At 55.1% G+C, this 13832-nt stretch overlaps 1 protein-coding gene across 9 annotated transcripts in view; it reads left to right on the top strand.

Annotated features, from left to right (window-relative positions):
* Positions 1 to 13832, top strand: part of DOCK9 (dedicator of cytokinesis 9) — a 118885-nt gene that overhangs the window by 27652 nt on the left and 77401 nt on the right. For all 9 annotated transcript variants that reach the window (XM_076054165.1, XM_076054160.1, XM_076054163.1 and 6 more), the window contains 10 exons: positions 3333 to 3402; positions 4349 to 4435; positions 5406 to 5540; positions 6326 to 6524; positions 6630 to 6700; positions 7170 to 7253; positions 10107 to 10283; positions 10840 to 11082; positions 13313 to 13435; positions 13722 to 13804. In XM_076054165.1, coding sequence (XP_075910280.1) covers positions 3333 to 3402; positions 4349 to 4435; positions 5406 to 5540; positions 6326 to 6524; positions 6630 to 6700; positions 7170 to 7253; positions 10107 to 10283; positions 10840 to 11082; positions 13313 to 13435; positions 13722 to 13804 — 1272 coding nt within the window. The remainder of the gene's footprint in view (positions 1 to 3332; positions 3403 to 4348; positions 4436 to 5405; positions 5541 to 6325; positions 6525 to 6629; positions 6701 to 7169; positions 7254 to 10106; positions 10284 to 10839; positions 11083 to 13312; positions 13436 to 13721; positions 13805 to 13832) is intronic.

Genomic DNA, 13832 nt, shown 5'->3' with positions numbered 1-13832 from the left:
AGAATAACAACAACAAAATCCAGAAAAACGCATGTCAAAAATGTTATAAATTGATTTGCATTTTAATGAGGGAAATAAGTATTTGACCCCTCTGCAAAACATGACAGTACTTGGTGGCAAAACCCTTTTTGGCAATCACAGAGGTCAGACGTTTCTTGTAGTTGGCCACCAGGTTTGCACACATCTCAGGAGGGATTTTGTCCCACTCCTCTTTGCAGATCTTCTCCAAGTCATGAAGGTTTCGAGGCTGACGTTTGGCAACTCGAACCGTCAGCTCCCTCCATAGATTTTCTATGGGATTAAGGTCTGGAGACAGGCTAGGCCACTCCAGGACCTTAATGTGCTTCTTCTTGAGCCACTCCTTTGTTGCCTTGGCCGTGTGTTTTGGGTCATTGTCATGCTGGAATACCCATCCACGACCCATTTTCAATGCCCTGGCTGAGGGAAGGAGGTTCTCACCCAAGATTTGACGGTACATGGCCCCGTCCATCGTCCCTTTGATTCGGTGAAGTTGTCCTGTCCCCTTAGCAGAAAAACACCCCCAAAGCATAATGTTTTCACCTCCATGTTTGACGGTGGGGATGGTGTTCTTGGGGTCATAGGCAGCATTCCTCCTCCTCCAAACACGGCGAGTTGAGTTGATGCCGAAGAGCTCCATTTTGGTCTCATCTGACCACAACACTTTCACCCAGCTGTCCTCTGAATCATTCAGATGTTCATTGGCAAACTTCAGACGGGCATGTGTATGTGCTTTTTTGAGCAAGGGGACCTTGCGGGCGCTGCAGGATTTCAGTCCTTCACGGCGTAGTGTGTTACCAATTGTTTTGTTGGTGACTATGGTCCCAGCTGCCTTGAGATCATTGACAAGATCCTCCCGTGTAGTTCTGGGCTGATTCCTCACCGTTCTCATGATCATTGCAACTCCACGAGGTGAGATCTTGCATGGAGCCCCAGGCCGAGCGAGATTGACAGTTCTTTTATGTTTCTTCCATTTGCGAATAATCGCACCAACTGTTGTCACCTTCTCACCAAGCTGCTTGGCAATGGCCTTGTAGCCCATTCCAGCCTTGTGTAGGTCTACAATCTTGTCCCTGACATCCTTGGAGAGCTCTTTGGTCTTGGCCATGGTGGAAAGTTTGATATCTGATTGATTGATTGCTTCTGTGGACAGGTGTCCTTTATACAGGTAACAAGCTGAGATTAGGAGCACTCCCTTTAAGAGTGTGCTCCTAATCTCAACTCGTTACCTGTATAAAAGACACCTGCGAGCCAGAAATCTTTCTGATTGAGAGGGGGTCAAATACTTTTTTCCCTCATTAAAATGCAAATCAATTTATAACATTTTTGACATGCGTTTTTCTGGATTTTTTTGTTGTTATTCCGTCTCTCACTGTTCAAATAAACCTACCATTAAAATTATAGACTGATCGTTTCTTTGTAAGTGGGCAAACGTACAAAATCAGCAGGGGATCAAATACTTTTTTCCCTCACTGTACACACGTGCACACATACGTACACACACACACACGTACACACACACGTACACACACACACACACGTACACACACATATACACACACAAGTACACACAAAACAAAGACATATCCCCCATATAGCCTTAACAGACTGTTGGACCAAGTGCTGTTAGCGAGCATCTGTGAAGGCCAGCACGGTACATGAGGGGGCGGATGGCCAGCACCACACCCGACTGCCTTTGTCTGCTCAGTAATGACATTTACACACCGCACCAGGTACTCATTTCAGGCTGAATCGACCTAGGGGAGGCCCAGAACTGGTTCAGAAAATCGTCACTGACGGTGGCCGTGAGTGGGAATTGAACTTGGGTCGCCGGGTTCGTAGCGTGGCGCGCTTACCGCTACACATCCGCCCCTCATACACACACGTACACACATGTACACACGTGTGTAGTCAGTCATCATTTAGCATGGTGGATGCGGTCATGAAAAGTGGTGTGCTAGGTGATGAAACTCGAGAAGCGAAAACAATTTCCACATAAGAATAATCTAATCACGGTAAAGTTTGGCAAGCTTGGCAAGATACGGTGTCCAACGCACACGCACTGAGATGGCGGGACAAAGGAACCGAGATGAGAGTACGCCACCGCGTACTGTATCATTCTGCTTACCCGATCTTTCCCTGTATATCATTCTGTGTACTGTATCATTTCGCGTACTGTATCATTCTGCTAACATGATCATTCTGCTTACCCGATCATTCCCTGTATATCATTCTGCGTACTGTATCATTTCGCATACTGTATTATTCCCAGTAACGTCTTTCACGAGGCGCCTACACAGAGGCCGATATTAACACCGCTGGTACCAGTCATTGGCAAGTCCACTCAGCTCCTTATCCTTCCGTACCACATCAGTCCATCTAATTTACATCCTGTGCCACGCCCGTTTAGCCCCCTCAGCTTGGGCATTGGGCATGCGTTGGCTGGGTATGCGGGCTCCGTACCTCAGCCAACACAGCGTTGCCTGCCAGAGGAGCTCACTGATGGGACTGTGTCGAAATCAGGTTAAACCCAGGATGGATCGTAGGCAGGCCAGTCTGCATGTTTCAAACCGTCCCAGATGTTTCTCTCAGAGCGATCCACGTTTCACAAGCGTAGAAAAGGGAGGGCATAACTGTGGCCGAGAAGACCTGAAGCTTTGTATAGAGCAACAGACCAGGTAGCTTCCACACAGCGTTACGCAGCCAATAAAAAGATAATGCCACTCGACTGATTCGAGTGGCCAGCTACGGTTATAACCAACCGTAGCTGGTCATAAGCACCCTGCCCAGGTATGGAAACTTCTCCAGTCTCTCCACAACTGCCCCATCACTCATAGGGAGTGGAGGAGGTGGAGTGTTGGATAACACAAAATACCCAGGCACACATCAACGATAAATGCAACGATCCCCCGTATAACCTTTAACGGACCGTTGGGGCAAGTGCTGTTGGCGAGCACATAAACATATACGTGTACAAAGACAAAGACGTCCACGTTTCACTATCGCATCATCGCCGATGTCTTCATCTCCGTCATCATCACCATTGTTATGGTCATCATCATCCTCTTTATCATCATCGCACCTCATCATCAAACTTCTCAACATCACACCTCTCATCATCATCGCACCTCTCATCATCATCATCGTCGCTTATCTCGTCATCATCACACCTATCATCATTGCATGTCTCATGATCATCATCGCTCCTCTCATCATCATCATTGCACCTCTCATGATCATCATTATTGCACATACCATCATCATCCCCGTCCTGCCCATCCTCGCGCCCCTCTGCGTGTTTTGCGCCGTGGCAGGAATGCGGCATGGCTGGAGAAGCTGCCCACCCACACGTTCGACATCGACGAGGACGTGGACAAGGAAGAGGTGAGGGACAGCCGAGGGCAGTGAAGGGGGGCAGAGACGAGGGTTGCATTGCAGTACCCGACAGAGACCGGCGCACTTCTGCACTTGACCGTTGCACTTGACCCCTGTATGTATGTGCCCGGCTGTTGAAATTCTTTTGCACCATACGTAGCCAACTGTGCGAATCAGAGTCTATGGGTAGTGTTAGTCTATGGGCATTATGTACGTATGTTTAACACGTGGGCTTTTATGACCAATATAATCCATAATAGAAGAGCTCGCATAATGCGCATGCATAATGTACGTTGACTCCGTAATCCCCCCCCCCCCCACTTTGTGGAAGAGCGCAGAAGTGTGGTCACCACATCTACGCCTCTATATAAAGAAAGAAACAGGTGGACTTCTCCACAAATCTGTCTGTCGCCTGATGAAGCCAGTTGTAATTACTGGTGAAACGTCGTACTCAGATTGTAAATGTTGTGGCTTGGCTCTCCAACAAACCAGTGTGCTGTACTAGTGACGAATTGGCCACGTTTTGTTTACGTGTCGACCCTTACTAGTTGGCTGTGGAGGGTGGTGTCGGGTTTTAACGACACATTTATATATTTACGCGATGTAACCCAAAGCAAACCTCTATTATGGAGTTTTCGTATGTTGAACTTCTTTTGCACTGTACGTAGCCAACCGTACTCATCGGAGGTGCAGTGTTAAAAAGTGTACAGCTCCCGGTGGCTTCCTAATATCGGAAGGAAGAGCGTTCCAGATGGCTGCAGAAGCGCATCTGCAAGCGCCGGGTGATGAAGGGTGACCACCGTCTTTGTTCGATGGACAGCCCGCACTCGACCTCTGCCTAACCTCCTGAACGTGACCGGCCCCGGCCGTCGATCCTTGCGCTCGAACACCTTCCCTCGATTTAACCTGCACCCCCTCCGCCCTGAGCTTTCTGACTCCCGTGACCCCCCCGCAGGACACGGCGTCGCTGGCGTCACTCAAGGGCGGCATCATGAAGCAGGGCTGGCTCTACAAGGGCAACGTCAACAGCGTCAGCATGCGGGTAAGTGGCCCTCGTGCCCTGTGCGGTCACGATGGCGGTGGCCCTCGTGCCCCGTCCGGTGGCGGTGGCGGTGGGTGGTGGTCCTCGTGCCCACACGGGGTGACCGTGGCGGTGCGCCAGGCATTGTGGGTTCCCGACTCTGGTTCACGCAGCCGCCGAGCATCCGGGATAGCGGAGCAGCGAGAGGGACGGAGCAGCGAGGTGACCTGCAGTGTGCTGGGTGAATGGGTCAGAGTGGGTGAGTGATGATGTGAGCGAGTGTGCAGCGGTGGTGGTTGAACACGGTGGTGGTGGTGTTGGCGGTGGTTGAGACGTCACAGTCCTCAACACGCCTGGTGGAGTCTGTGAGCGGGGGTTAAAGCAGCTGTAGCCACGAAGACGGTGCCCTGGTGGGTGCCGGCCAGTGGCTCCGTGCCACTGGCCGGGAGGTGAACCTTCACCCTGGCCGGTGAGCGCGGCTGAGTTGAGTGGGAGGGTGGCGGAGGTTGCGTGGAGGGCGAGCGTCGCCGTTTGTTTTTTGTTTTGATTTTTCCGCCGGAGCGGAACCGCTGGCGTCCCGCGTCCCGCCGAGATGGGGAGGAGGAGGCCATTGTGAGCCGGGTCCCCGCGGAGTGGCGACACTTCCTGTGGCTCCGCCAGGAGAGCGCGCACACACGAGGCTTCCGCTGGAAAACACGGGGAGGGGAACATGAGACACGGAGAGAGGAATGGAGCGGATCATGGGGAGGGGAACAGAGGGGCACCGATGGGAATACGAGACGGGGAGAGGAACAGAGGGGAGTTTATGGGTCTCTGCGTGAGTCTATTGGTCTTTGTGTGAGTTTATGGATCTCTCTGTGACTATGGGTCTTTGCGTGAATCTATTTGTCTTTGTGTGAGTTTATGGATCTCTGTGAGAGTCTATGGGTCGCACAGCGTGACCATGATCTCCTCGTGCCCTCTCCTTTGTTGCATCCTGACTCCTCCACAGTCCTTCAAGCGCCGCTACTTCTCGCTTACCCAGCTGCCCGACGGATCGTTCATCCTCAACTTCTACAAGGACGAGAAGCTCAGCAAGGAGCCCAAGGGCTCCATCTTCCTGGACTCCTGCGTCGGGGTCGTGCAGGTCCTTGTACGCCCCACTCACTCACACGCACACACAGAGAGACGAAGATCCGCCATTATAGTGTTAGCAGGACTGTCAAGTTCTGTTGGCGAGTCGCACCTATGAAGGCTGGCACAGTTCACGAGGGGGTGATTGGCCAGCACCACATACACTGACACAGACTGACACACAGAACGCAGACACGTGTGTCACACTGACATAGACACTGACATGCTGACATAGACACCACTGACACAAAGAACCTTATTACATGTCACGCACTAACACACAGAACCCCGTGACACGTGTTACACAAGCTGATACACAAAGACAAACATCTCCCATTTAGCCTTAATAGACTGTAGAGGCAAGTGCTGTCAGCATCTTATGAAGGCCGGCACGGTACAAGAGCGGGTGGGGGCGCTAGACCCGACGCCTGGCCGCCTTTGTCTCCCCAGTGCTTATGTTGTATATATACGCTTCGCCCCAGGTACTCATTTTAAGTCGACATAGGGGAGCCCCAGGACCGGTTCATATATTCGCCGTCACTGGCGTGGATCGTGAGCGGGAGCCGAACTCAGGTTTTGCCAGGTTCGCAACGGCGCAGCGCGCACCAGACCCCCGAGTTCGATTCCCGCTCGTGGCCAACACGGATCTTTGCCACGCGATGACAATGGTGCGGTTTGCCGGCCAACCCCGCACACCGCCGTGTCCGGTCTTCGCCGGTACTCGCCAGCGCCGCCACTCTTCACCCACCGACGGCGCGTAGACGGCTCTGCGACTCTGTGTCCGGCGCGCGCGAGCAGACCCCCAAGGTGCGGCGCTTCGCGTTTGAGCTGAGGATGCAGCACCACCGCGCCGGCTATGTCCTCGCCGCCGAGAGCGACGCCGACTGCGACGAGTGGAGCGCCGCCATCACCCGCGTCCTCGCCCTCGCCGGCACCGGTGCCGGCATCGGCGCCGCCGGGGGGGAGCGCAGGAACGGAGACGGCGGCGGGGAGCACGGTGAGAGGGGGGGCCGAGGGGGCCGAGGGGGGATGGGTTTGTGGGGGACGAGCGGAGCGGGCGCTGATTCTCCCATCCCCCCCCCCCCTCGTCTCTCCGCCACAGATGAGGACGCGGTGAAGCCGGAGAGTCTCACGGAGAGTCTGGAGAGCAGCATGCACCCTGAGCTCATCAAGGTGACGTGGAGAGACATGGGGGGAACACACACACGTGCGTGTGCGTGCGTATGTATGTGTGTCTGTGTGTGCATCTACCGGTCATCTCGGCCAACCCATGGTATCTATCCCGTGACCTCCTGCCAGCAAACCTTCGACACTTCACGTGGCCTCAAAGTGCGCCTGGTTATTGGTGTCTATGTGGGGGAGTGGTAGTGTAGCAGTGGAAACCAGCAATCCGAGTTCGATTCCCACTCACGGCCAACACCGGTGACGATTTTCTGATCCGGTCCTAGGCCTCCCCTCAGTCGCCTCAGCCTCAAATGAGTACCTGTTGTGGTATGTAAACATTGCCACTGGGGAGACAAAGACGGCCGGGTGTGATGCTGGCCACCCACCCCCCCGTGTGCGGTGTCGGCCTTCATAGGTGCTACTACTCGCCAACAACAGTCTGTTAAGGCTATACGGGGGATCTTTGTCTCTGGATCAGTATGCCAGGGAGACGGACCACATGAACAAGACTCTGCGCAGCGAGGCTCGGCACAAACTCTTCAGCCTGGACCCCGACATGCAGGTGAGCACACACACACATGTACACAACAACAACAACAACCGCCATTCGCCACTAAGTGGCGGTGACGTCACCATGGTGCTTGTGTAGTGGTATCGGTGGATGCCACTGCAGGATCCGTTAAGCCGGCCTGTGTGAGGCGAGACACGCGCCGCTCACGCCGCCAACAGCGGTGCAGGAGGAGCGCAGTACCGGGCCTAGCAAGGGCTGGCAGAGGTCGTCTGAGAAGGATGGAGAGCTCTGCGTGCAGTGCCAGCCTCTGGGGCTGAGACGAGACCCCTCTAAAAAGCCCGAAAAGGGAACCGGTTAGGTGGGCTGCCGACTAGGAGAAACCGGAAAGCCGTCATGTCGGGAGAAAACTTGCCAATAGCCGAGACCCGGACCCAAGCCAGGGTCCGGTCGTGGCTAGCTACCCTGTACAGCTGTGGAGGCTTGGCCCGGAGGAGATACCTCTCCTTGGGTAGCTGACACAGGGCCAGCTAGACCCTTCTGTGTGTATTAGGGGAAGTTGTAATAAACGTGTTGCCTCCACGCCGTCTCCGAGTGTCTCTGAGCTGGACACTTCAGGCTGTGAAGTGTCGAACGTCCGCTGGCAGGAGGTCACGGGGCAGACCCAGGTGCCATGGGCCGACTGACTGAGATGACTGGCCAATGCACCACCTGTGCCAATTTGCTGTGTTTTAGCCGCCCGGCGCTACGCTCGTTGTTATGAGTGACGCTCCTCTGCCCTCTGTTGTTGCTGGAGGTCGACTGTCTCCAACTGCCCAGTACCGTCCTTCATAAGCCTCCTCCACAGAGACCAATCTTGACACCGCTGGTACCAGTCATCGGCAAGTCCACTCAGCTTCACATCCTCTTGTACCACATCACTCCATCTCCTCTGTAGCCTGTGTCGTGCCCATTTAGCCCCCTCTATCCAGCCGAACAAAAGCTGTTTAGGCATGCAGTGGCTGGGCATTCGGGCTACATTACCCAGCCAATGCAGCCTTGCCTGCTGGAGGAGCTCACCGATGGGACTTTGTCCAGACCCTTCAAGGATTTATGAGCTCCTCACACAATTCAGCCTGGTTAAACCGAGGATGGATCATAGGCAGGCCAGCCTAATTGTTTCTAACCAGCGAAGATGTTCTATTAGGGGGTGCACGTTTCACAAGCGTAGAGAAGGGAGGGAATGACCGTGGCCGAGAAGACCCGAAGCTTCATGTAGAGCAACAGGCCAGGTAGCTTCCACACAGCGTTACGCAGCCGATGAAAAGATAATGCCACTCGACTGATTTGGCGTGAGACCTCTGCTCTCAAACCAGAGCTTGTCATGAGCACACTGACAAGGTATGGAAAACTTTCCACTCTCCCCACAATTGGCCCATCACTAACTGGGAGTTGGGGGGGTGCTTAGTTTTGGTGGGGCCGATGGTAAGGCCATCTCTAAGTGGCATGCCCAGATTCAGCAGCAGCATATCCAACTCCTCCTCTGAGTGAGCAGCAATCACCAGATCATCGGCATACAAAACATGATTCATCAATAGGGAGCTATCCCTTGACCGCACCCAGGCATCGATCAGCCTCCCATTGTATCTGTACCAGATGGAAATTCCTCCGTTACAGCCATTGAAGGCTTCACGAACTACGTGGACGAAATAGATGTTAAATAATGTGGGAGCCAGAGGACACCCCTGTCGCACCCCAAGGTGTACAGGGAATGGCTCTGACTCCCGGCCACGTAGTTTTACCCGGGCCCGCTCACCATAATGAAGGTCCTTAATGATCGTGAGCAGAGGGTCAGGTACTCCAAAAGCACGAAGAACAACCCAGAGCCCAGGCCTACTTGATGGTATCATAGGCCTTGACCCGGTCAATAAAGCAGAGATGTAGGCCTTGTTAGAATTCCCTACACCTCTGCTGTTTGCAGACGGATAGAAAATATGGCATCTGTGCTTATCTGCCCTTTTCTGAAACCACATTCCTGCTTCGCAAGCCTCTCCTCAGCGTACCTGGCACGGGGATGTTGAATAATCCTTGCCAGGACCTTTCCCGGCACACTGAGGGGGGAGATGCCCCTGTAGTTGTTACAGTCTGTGCGGTCCCCCTTCTTAAAGAGGGGGACCACCAGGGCATCCTTCCAAATCCTGCTGAACTCATCTAGTAGTCCAGACTGTTATTATGGTGACATATAGGGCAGTCTGCGCACAAACGCTACCTTCCCTCTGCCTGGTGCTTTTCCTGGTCTCAGACTCTGGATCACCTTCTGTACTTCCTCAACAGATGGCACCTCAGCCAGCCACTCACAGGGGGTGACTACTTCTTCCAGTATTGAGGCACTGCAGCCTCAGCAGGGTCATCCCCACTTTTGCCCCATGATTTTTTCCAGGCTGAGCGATTTCCCCTGCCCAAATACCTCACAGAATTACTCCGCAAATCTGCAAACCTGTTCCTGGGGGTCGGAGATCGGATCACCTTTATTTCCTCTAATGATGGTGATAGGTGTGGTGCTGCAAGTTACTTTTTTGATGGAGGTAAAAGGTGATTTGTCGCGGGCTACTGAGGCAGACTCCATCTCCACACACTCGCACACATACACAACAACAACAACACAACAACCGCCATTCGCCGCCAAGTGGCGGTGATGTCATGGCGCTAGTGCCAGGCCAGATGCACTCTGAGGCCACGTGATGAAGTCAACATCGGTGACGATTATCTGATCCGGTCCTTCACCGGTCCTTCCCAAGGCAGACTCGTCCTTACGTGAGTAGCCGGCACGGTGCGCAAACAGCAGCAGCGGGGGGAGACAAAGGTGGCCGGGCGTGCTGGGAATGCGTGGCCTTCAAGGGAAACCTTTGCCTGTGTGTCGGGGCGCAGCGCTGCGCCGGCGGTGCGGCGGAGGCGCCGCCGCGTCTACCGCACGACGCCGAGGCGCTCTCCCACCGCATCCTCGTCTCCTGCCACGCGCTTCGCTTCGCCCTGCAGGCGCCCGCCAGCGACGACGGCGACGACGGTGGTGGCGACGGCGACTCCACCGGCGCCGGCACCACCAACGTGAGCTCACGTCGTCGCCACCATCGTCGTCACCGCCACTGTCGTCGTGTCGTCACTATCGCTCGCGTCGTTGTCGTCGTCGGCAATCGGAGAATAATTGGCATCAACATCACTGACACAGTCATCATTGATACGGATGTGTGTCTTTGTTTGCACATGTGTTGATGTGTGTACGTGTGTGTGTGTCAATGTCCCTATCGTGTAGCGTTGAACACGCTGCACGACGAACCCGGCGACCCGAGTTCGATTCCCGCTCACGGCTATCAACACCAGTGACGATTATCTGAACTGGTCCCGGGCCTCCCCTAGGTCGACTCATTCTCAAATGAGTACCTGGTGCGGTGTGTAAACATCGCCAAGAGGGAGACAAAAACAGCCGGGCGTGGTGCTGGCCACCCAACCTTTCGTGTGCCGTACTGGCCCTTCGTAGGTGCAACTCGCTAAGAGCACTTGCCTCAAGAGTCTGTTAAAGGCTACACGGGGGATATTTGTCTTTGTGTACATGTTGTCATGGTGACGGTCTCGCTGCGTCCCCATGTCTCCCCGCGTCTCTCAGGTGGAGCCGTTCTTCGTGTCTCTGGCGTTGTTCGATGCGCGCGCCTCCCGCAAGATCTCCTCCGACTTCCACGTGGACCTGAACCAGGCGTGGATGCGGCGCGTGCTGCTGGCGGGGGCCGGTGGGGTGGGAGGCGAGGAAGAGGGGGCGCCTGGGGGGGGGGCACCGTGGGGGGGCGACGGCGGCTTGGGGCAGCCGCGTCTCGTGGGCGTCTCGGCGGACAACCTGCGCTACCCGACGCAGGTGCGGCACGCGGTGATGGCATCGTGACGACACTGGGGGGACATGGGGGAACAGCATGGGGACAAGGGGGACGGCACAGGGACACGAAGACGTGGGTGTGTGTACGCATGTGTGTACGTGTGTGTGTGTGCGTGTGTGTGTGCGTGTGTGTGTGTGCACGTGTGTGTGTGTGTACGTGTGTGTGCGTGTGTGTGTGCGCGTGTGTGTGTGCGCGTGTGTGTGCGTGTGTGTGCGTGTGTGTGTGTGCACGTGTGTGTGTGTACGTGTGTGTGCGTGTGTGTGTGCACGTGTGTGTGTGTGCACGTGTGTGTGTGTGTGTGTACGTACGTGTATGTGTACGTGCGTGTGTACGTGTGAAGAAGACCCTGCTGAGGCTGCGGTGCCTCAAATATTGGAAGAAATCACCCCCTGTGAGTGGCTGGCTGAGGTGCCATCTGTTGAGGAAGTACTGAAGGCGATCCGGAGTCTGAGACCAGGAAAGGCAGCGGGCAGAGATGATCTCCCAAGCGAAATGCTGAGGGAGGGTGGCGTTTGTGCACAGACTGCCCTATATGACATCATAAAAACAGTCTGGATGACTGGACGGGTTCCGCAGGATTGGAAGGATGCCCTGGTGGTCCGCCTCTTTAAGAAAGGGGACCGCACAGACTGTAACAACTACAGGGGCATCTCACTCCTCAGTGTGCCGGGAAAGGTCCTGGCAAGGATTATTCAACATCGCCTTGCCAGGCACGCTGAGGAGAGGCTTGCAGAGCCCCATTCCGGTTTCAGGAAAGGGCGGTCCTGCACAGATGCCATATTTTCTGTCCATCTGCTACAGCAGAGGTGTAGGGAATTCCAGCAAGACCTACATCTCTGCTTTATTGACCTGGTCAAGGCCTATGATACCATCGGTAGGCCTGGGCTCTGGGTTGTTCTTCGTGCTTTTGGAGTACCTGACCCTCTGCTCACTATCATTAAGGACCTTCATGATGGTGAGCGGGCCCGGGTAAAACTACGTGGCCGGGAGTCAGAGCCATTCCCTGTACACCTTGGGGTGCGACAGGGATGTCCTCTGGCTCCCACATTATTTTACATCTATTTTGACCACGTAGTTCGTGAAGCCTTCAATAGCTGTACCGGGGGAATCTCCATATGGTACAGATATAATGGGAGGCTAATCGATGCCCGGGTGCGGTCAAGGGATGGCTCCCTATTGCTCAACCACGTTATGTATGTCGATGGTTTGGTAATAGCTGCTCATTCAGAGGAGAGTTTGAGACGCTGTTGCTGAGACCGGAGCGTGCCGCTAAGAGATGGGGCCTTACCATCAGCCCCACCAAAAATAAGCACCTGCCTGGGTATTTTGTACCATCGGACACTCCACCCCCACAACTCCCAATCGGTGATGGGGCAGTTGTGGAGAGAGTGGAGAGTTTCCCATACCTGGGCAGTGTGCTTATGACCGGCTCCAGTTTAACAGCAGAGGTCTCACTCCGAATCAGTCGAGCGGCAATATCTTTTCATCGGTTGCGTAACGCTGTGTGGAAGCTACCTGGTCTGTCGCTCCGCACTAAGCTTCAGGTCTTCTCGGCCACGGTCATTCCCTCCCTTCTCTACGCTTGCGAAACGTGGACCCCCCTAATGGAACATCTTCGCCGGTTAGAATCATTTAGGCTGGCCTGCCTACGATCCATCCTGAGTTTAACCAGGCTTGATTGTGTGAGGAGCTCACAAATCCTTGAAAGATCTGGGCACGGTCCCATCGGTGAGCTCCTCCGGCAGGCAAGGCTGCGTTGGCTGGCTCTTGTAGCCCGCATGCCCAGCCACCGCATGCCGAAACAGCTTTTGTTCAGCCGGATCGAGGGGGCTAAACGGGCGCAGCACGGGCTAGAGAAGAGATGGAGTGATGTGGTACAGGAGGACGTGGAGCTGAGTGGACTTGCCGATGACTGGTACCAGCGGTGTCAAGATCAGCCTCTGTGGAGGAGGCTCGTGAAGGACGCTACTGGGCAGTTGGAGGCAGTCGCCCTCCAACAACAACGGAGGGCGGAGGAGCGACGCTCACAACAACGAGCGGAGCGCCGGGTGGCTAAAGCACAGCACGTGGCCTCAAGGTGCCCATGGCCTGGCACAAGCGTCGTGGTGACATCACCGCCACTTAGTGGCGAATGGCGGTTGTTGTGTTGTGTGCACGTGTGTGTGCACGTGTGTGTACGTGTGTGTGTACGTTTGTGTGCGTGCGTGCCAGGCCGTGTTCTCCGTAGCGGAGCCGCACTGCGACGTGTTCCTGGTGGCACGCGTGGACAAGGTGCTGCAGGGCGGCGTGGCGCAGTGCGCCGAGCCCTACATCAAGAACCACGACTCTGGCAAGGTGAGCCCCGGGTTGGTGAGGAGCGGTGAGCACCGGGTGGTGAGGAGCCGTGAATACTGCGTGGTGAGGAGCGGTGAGCACCGGGTAGTGGGGAGCGGTGGCCAGGGGGTGGCAAGGAGGAGTAAGGATGGGGTGAGGAGGGGTGGCGGTGGTGGTGATGACAAGGTGGTGATGACATGCAGGTGGTACAAAGTTGGTGATGAGGTGATGACGAAGTGGTGAAGAGTCGGTGGTGAATAGGCAGTGATGAGATGGTTGTGATGGGATTGTGGTGCTGCGTGTGCAGATCGCGCAGAAGGTGCAAAAGCAGATGAGGCAGGTGTGCGTGAAGCTCGCTCCCTACCACATGCCCTTCGCCTGGGCCGCACGGTGAGACAATCACCACAACGCAACAACC

The sequence above is a fragment of the Petromyzon marinus genome, chromosome 64 (assembly GCF_048934315.1).
Source record: "Petromyzon marinus isolate PM22_M1 ecotype Great Lakes invasive population chromosome 64, UKy_Petmar_22M1.pri1.0, whole genome shotgun sequence".
NCBI classification, from domain to species: Eukaryota; Metazoa; Chordata; class Hyperoartia; order Petromyzontiformes; family Petromyzontidae; genus Petromyzon; species Petromyzon marinus.
The sequence above is the reverse complement of the archived record's forward strand: the minus strand, read 5'-3'. Positions and strand labels throughout refer to the sequence as shown.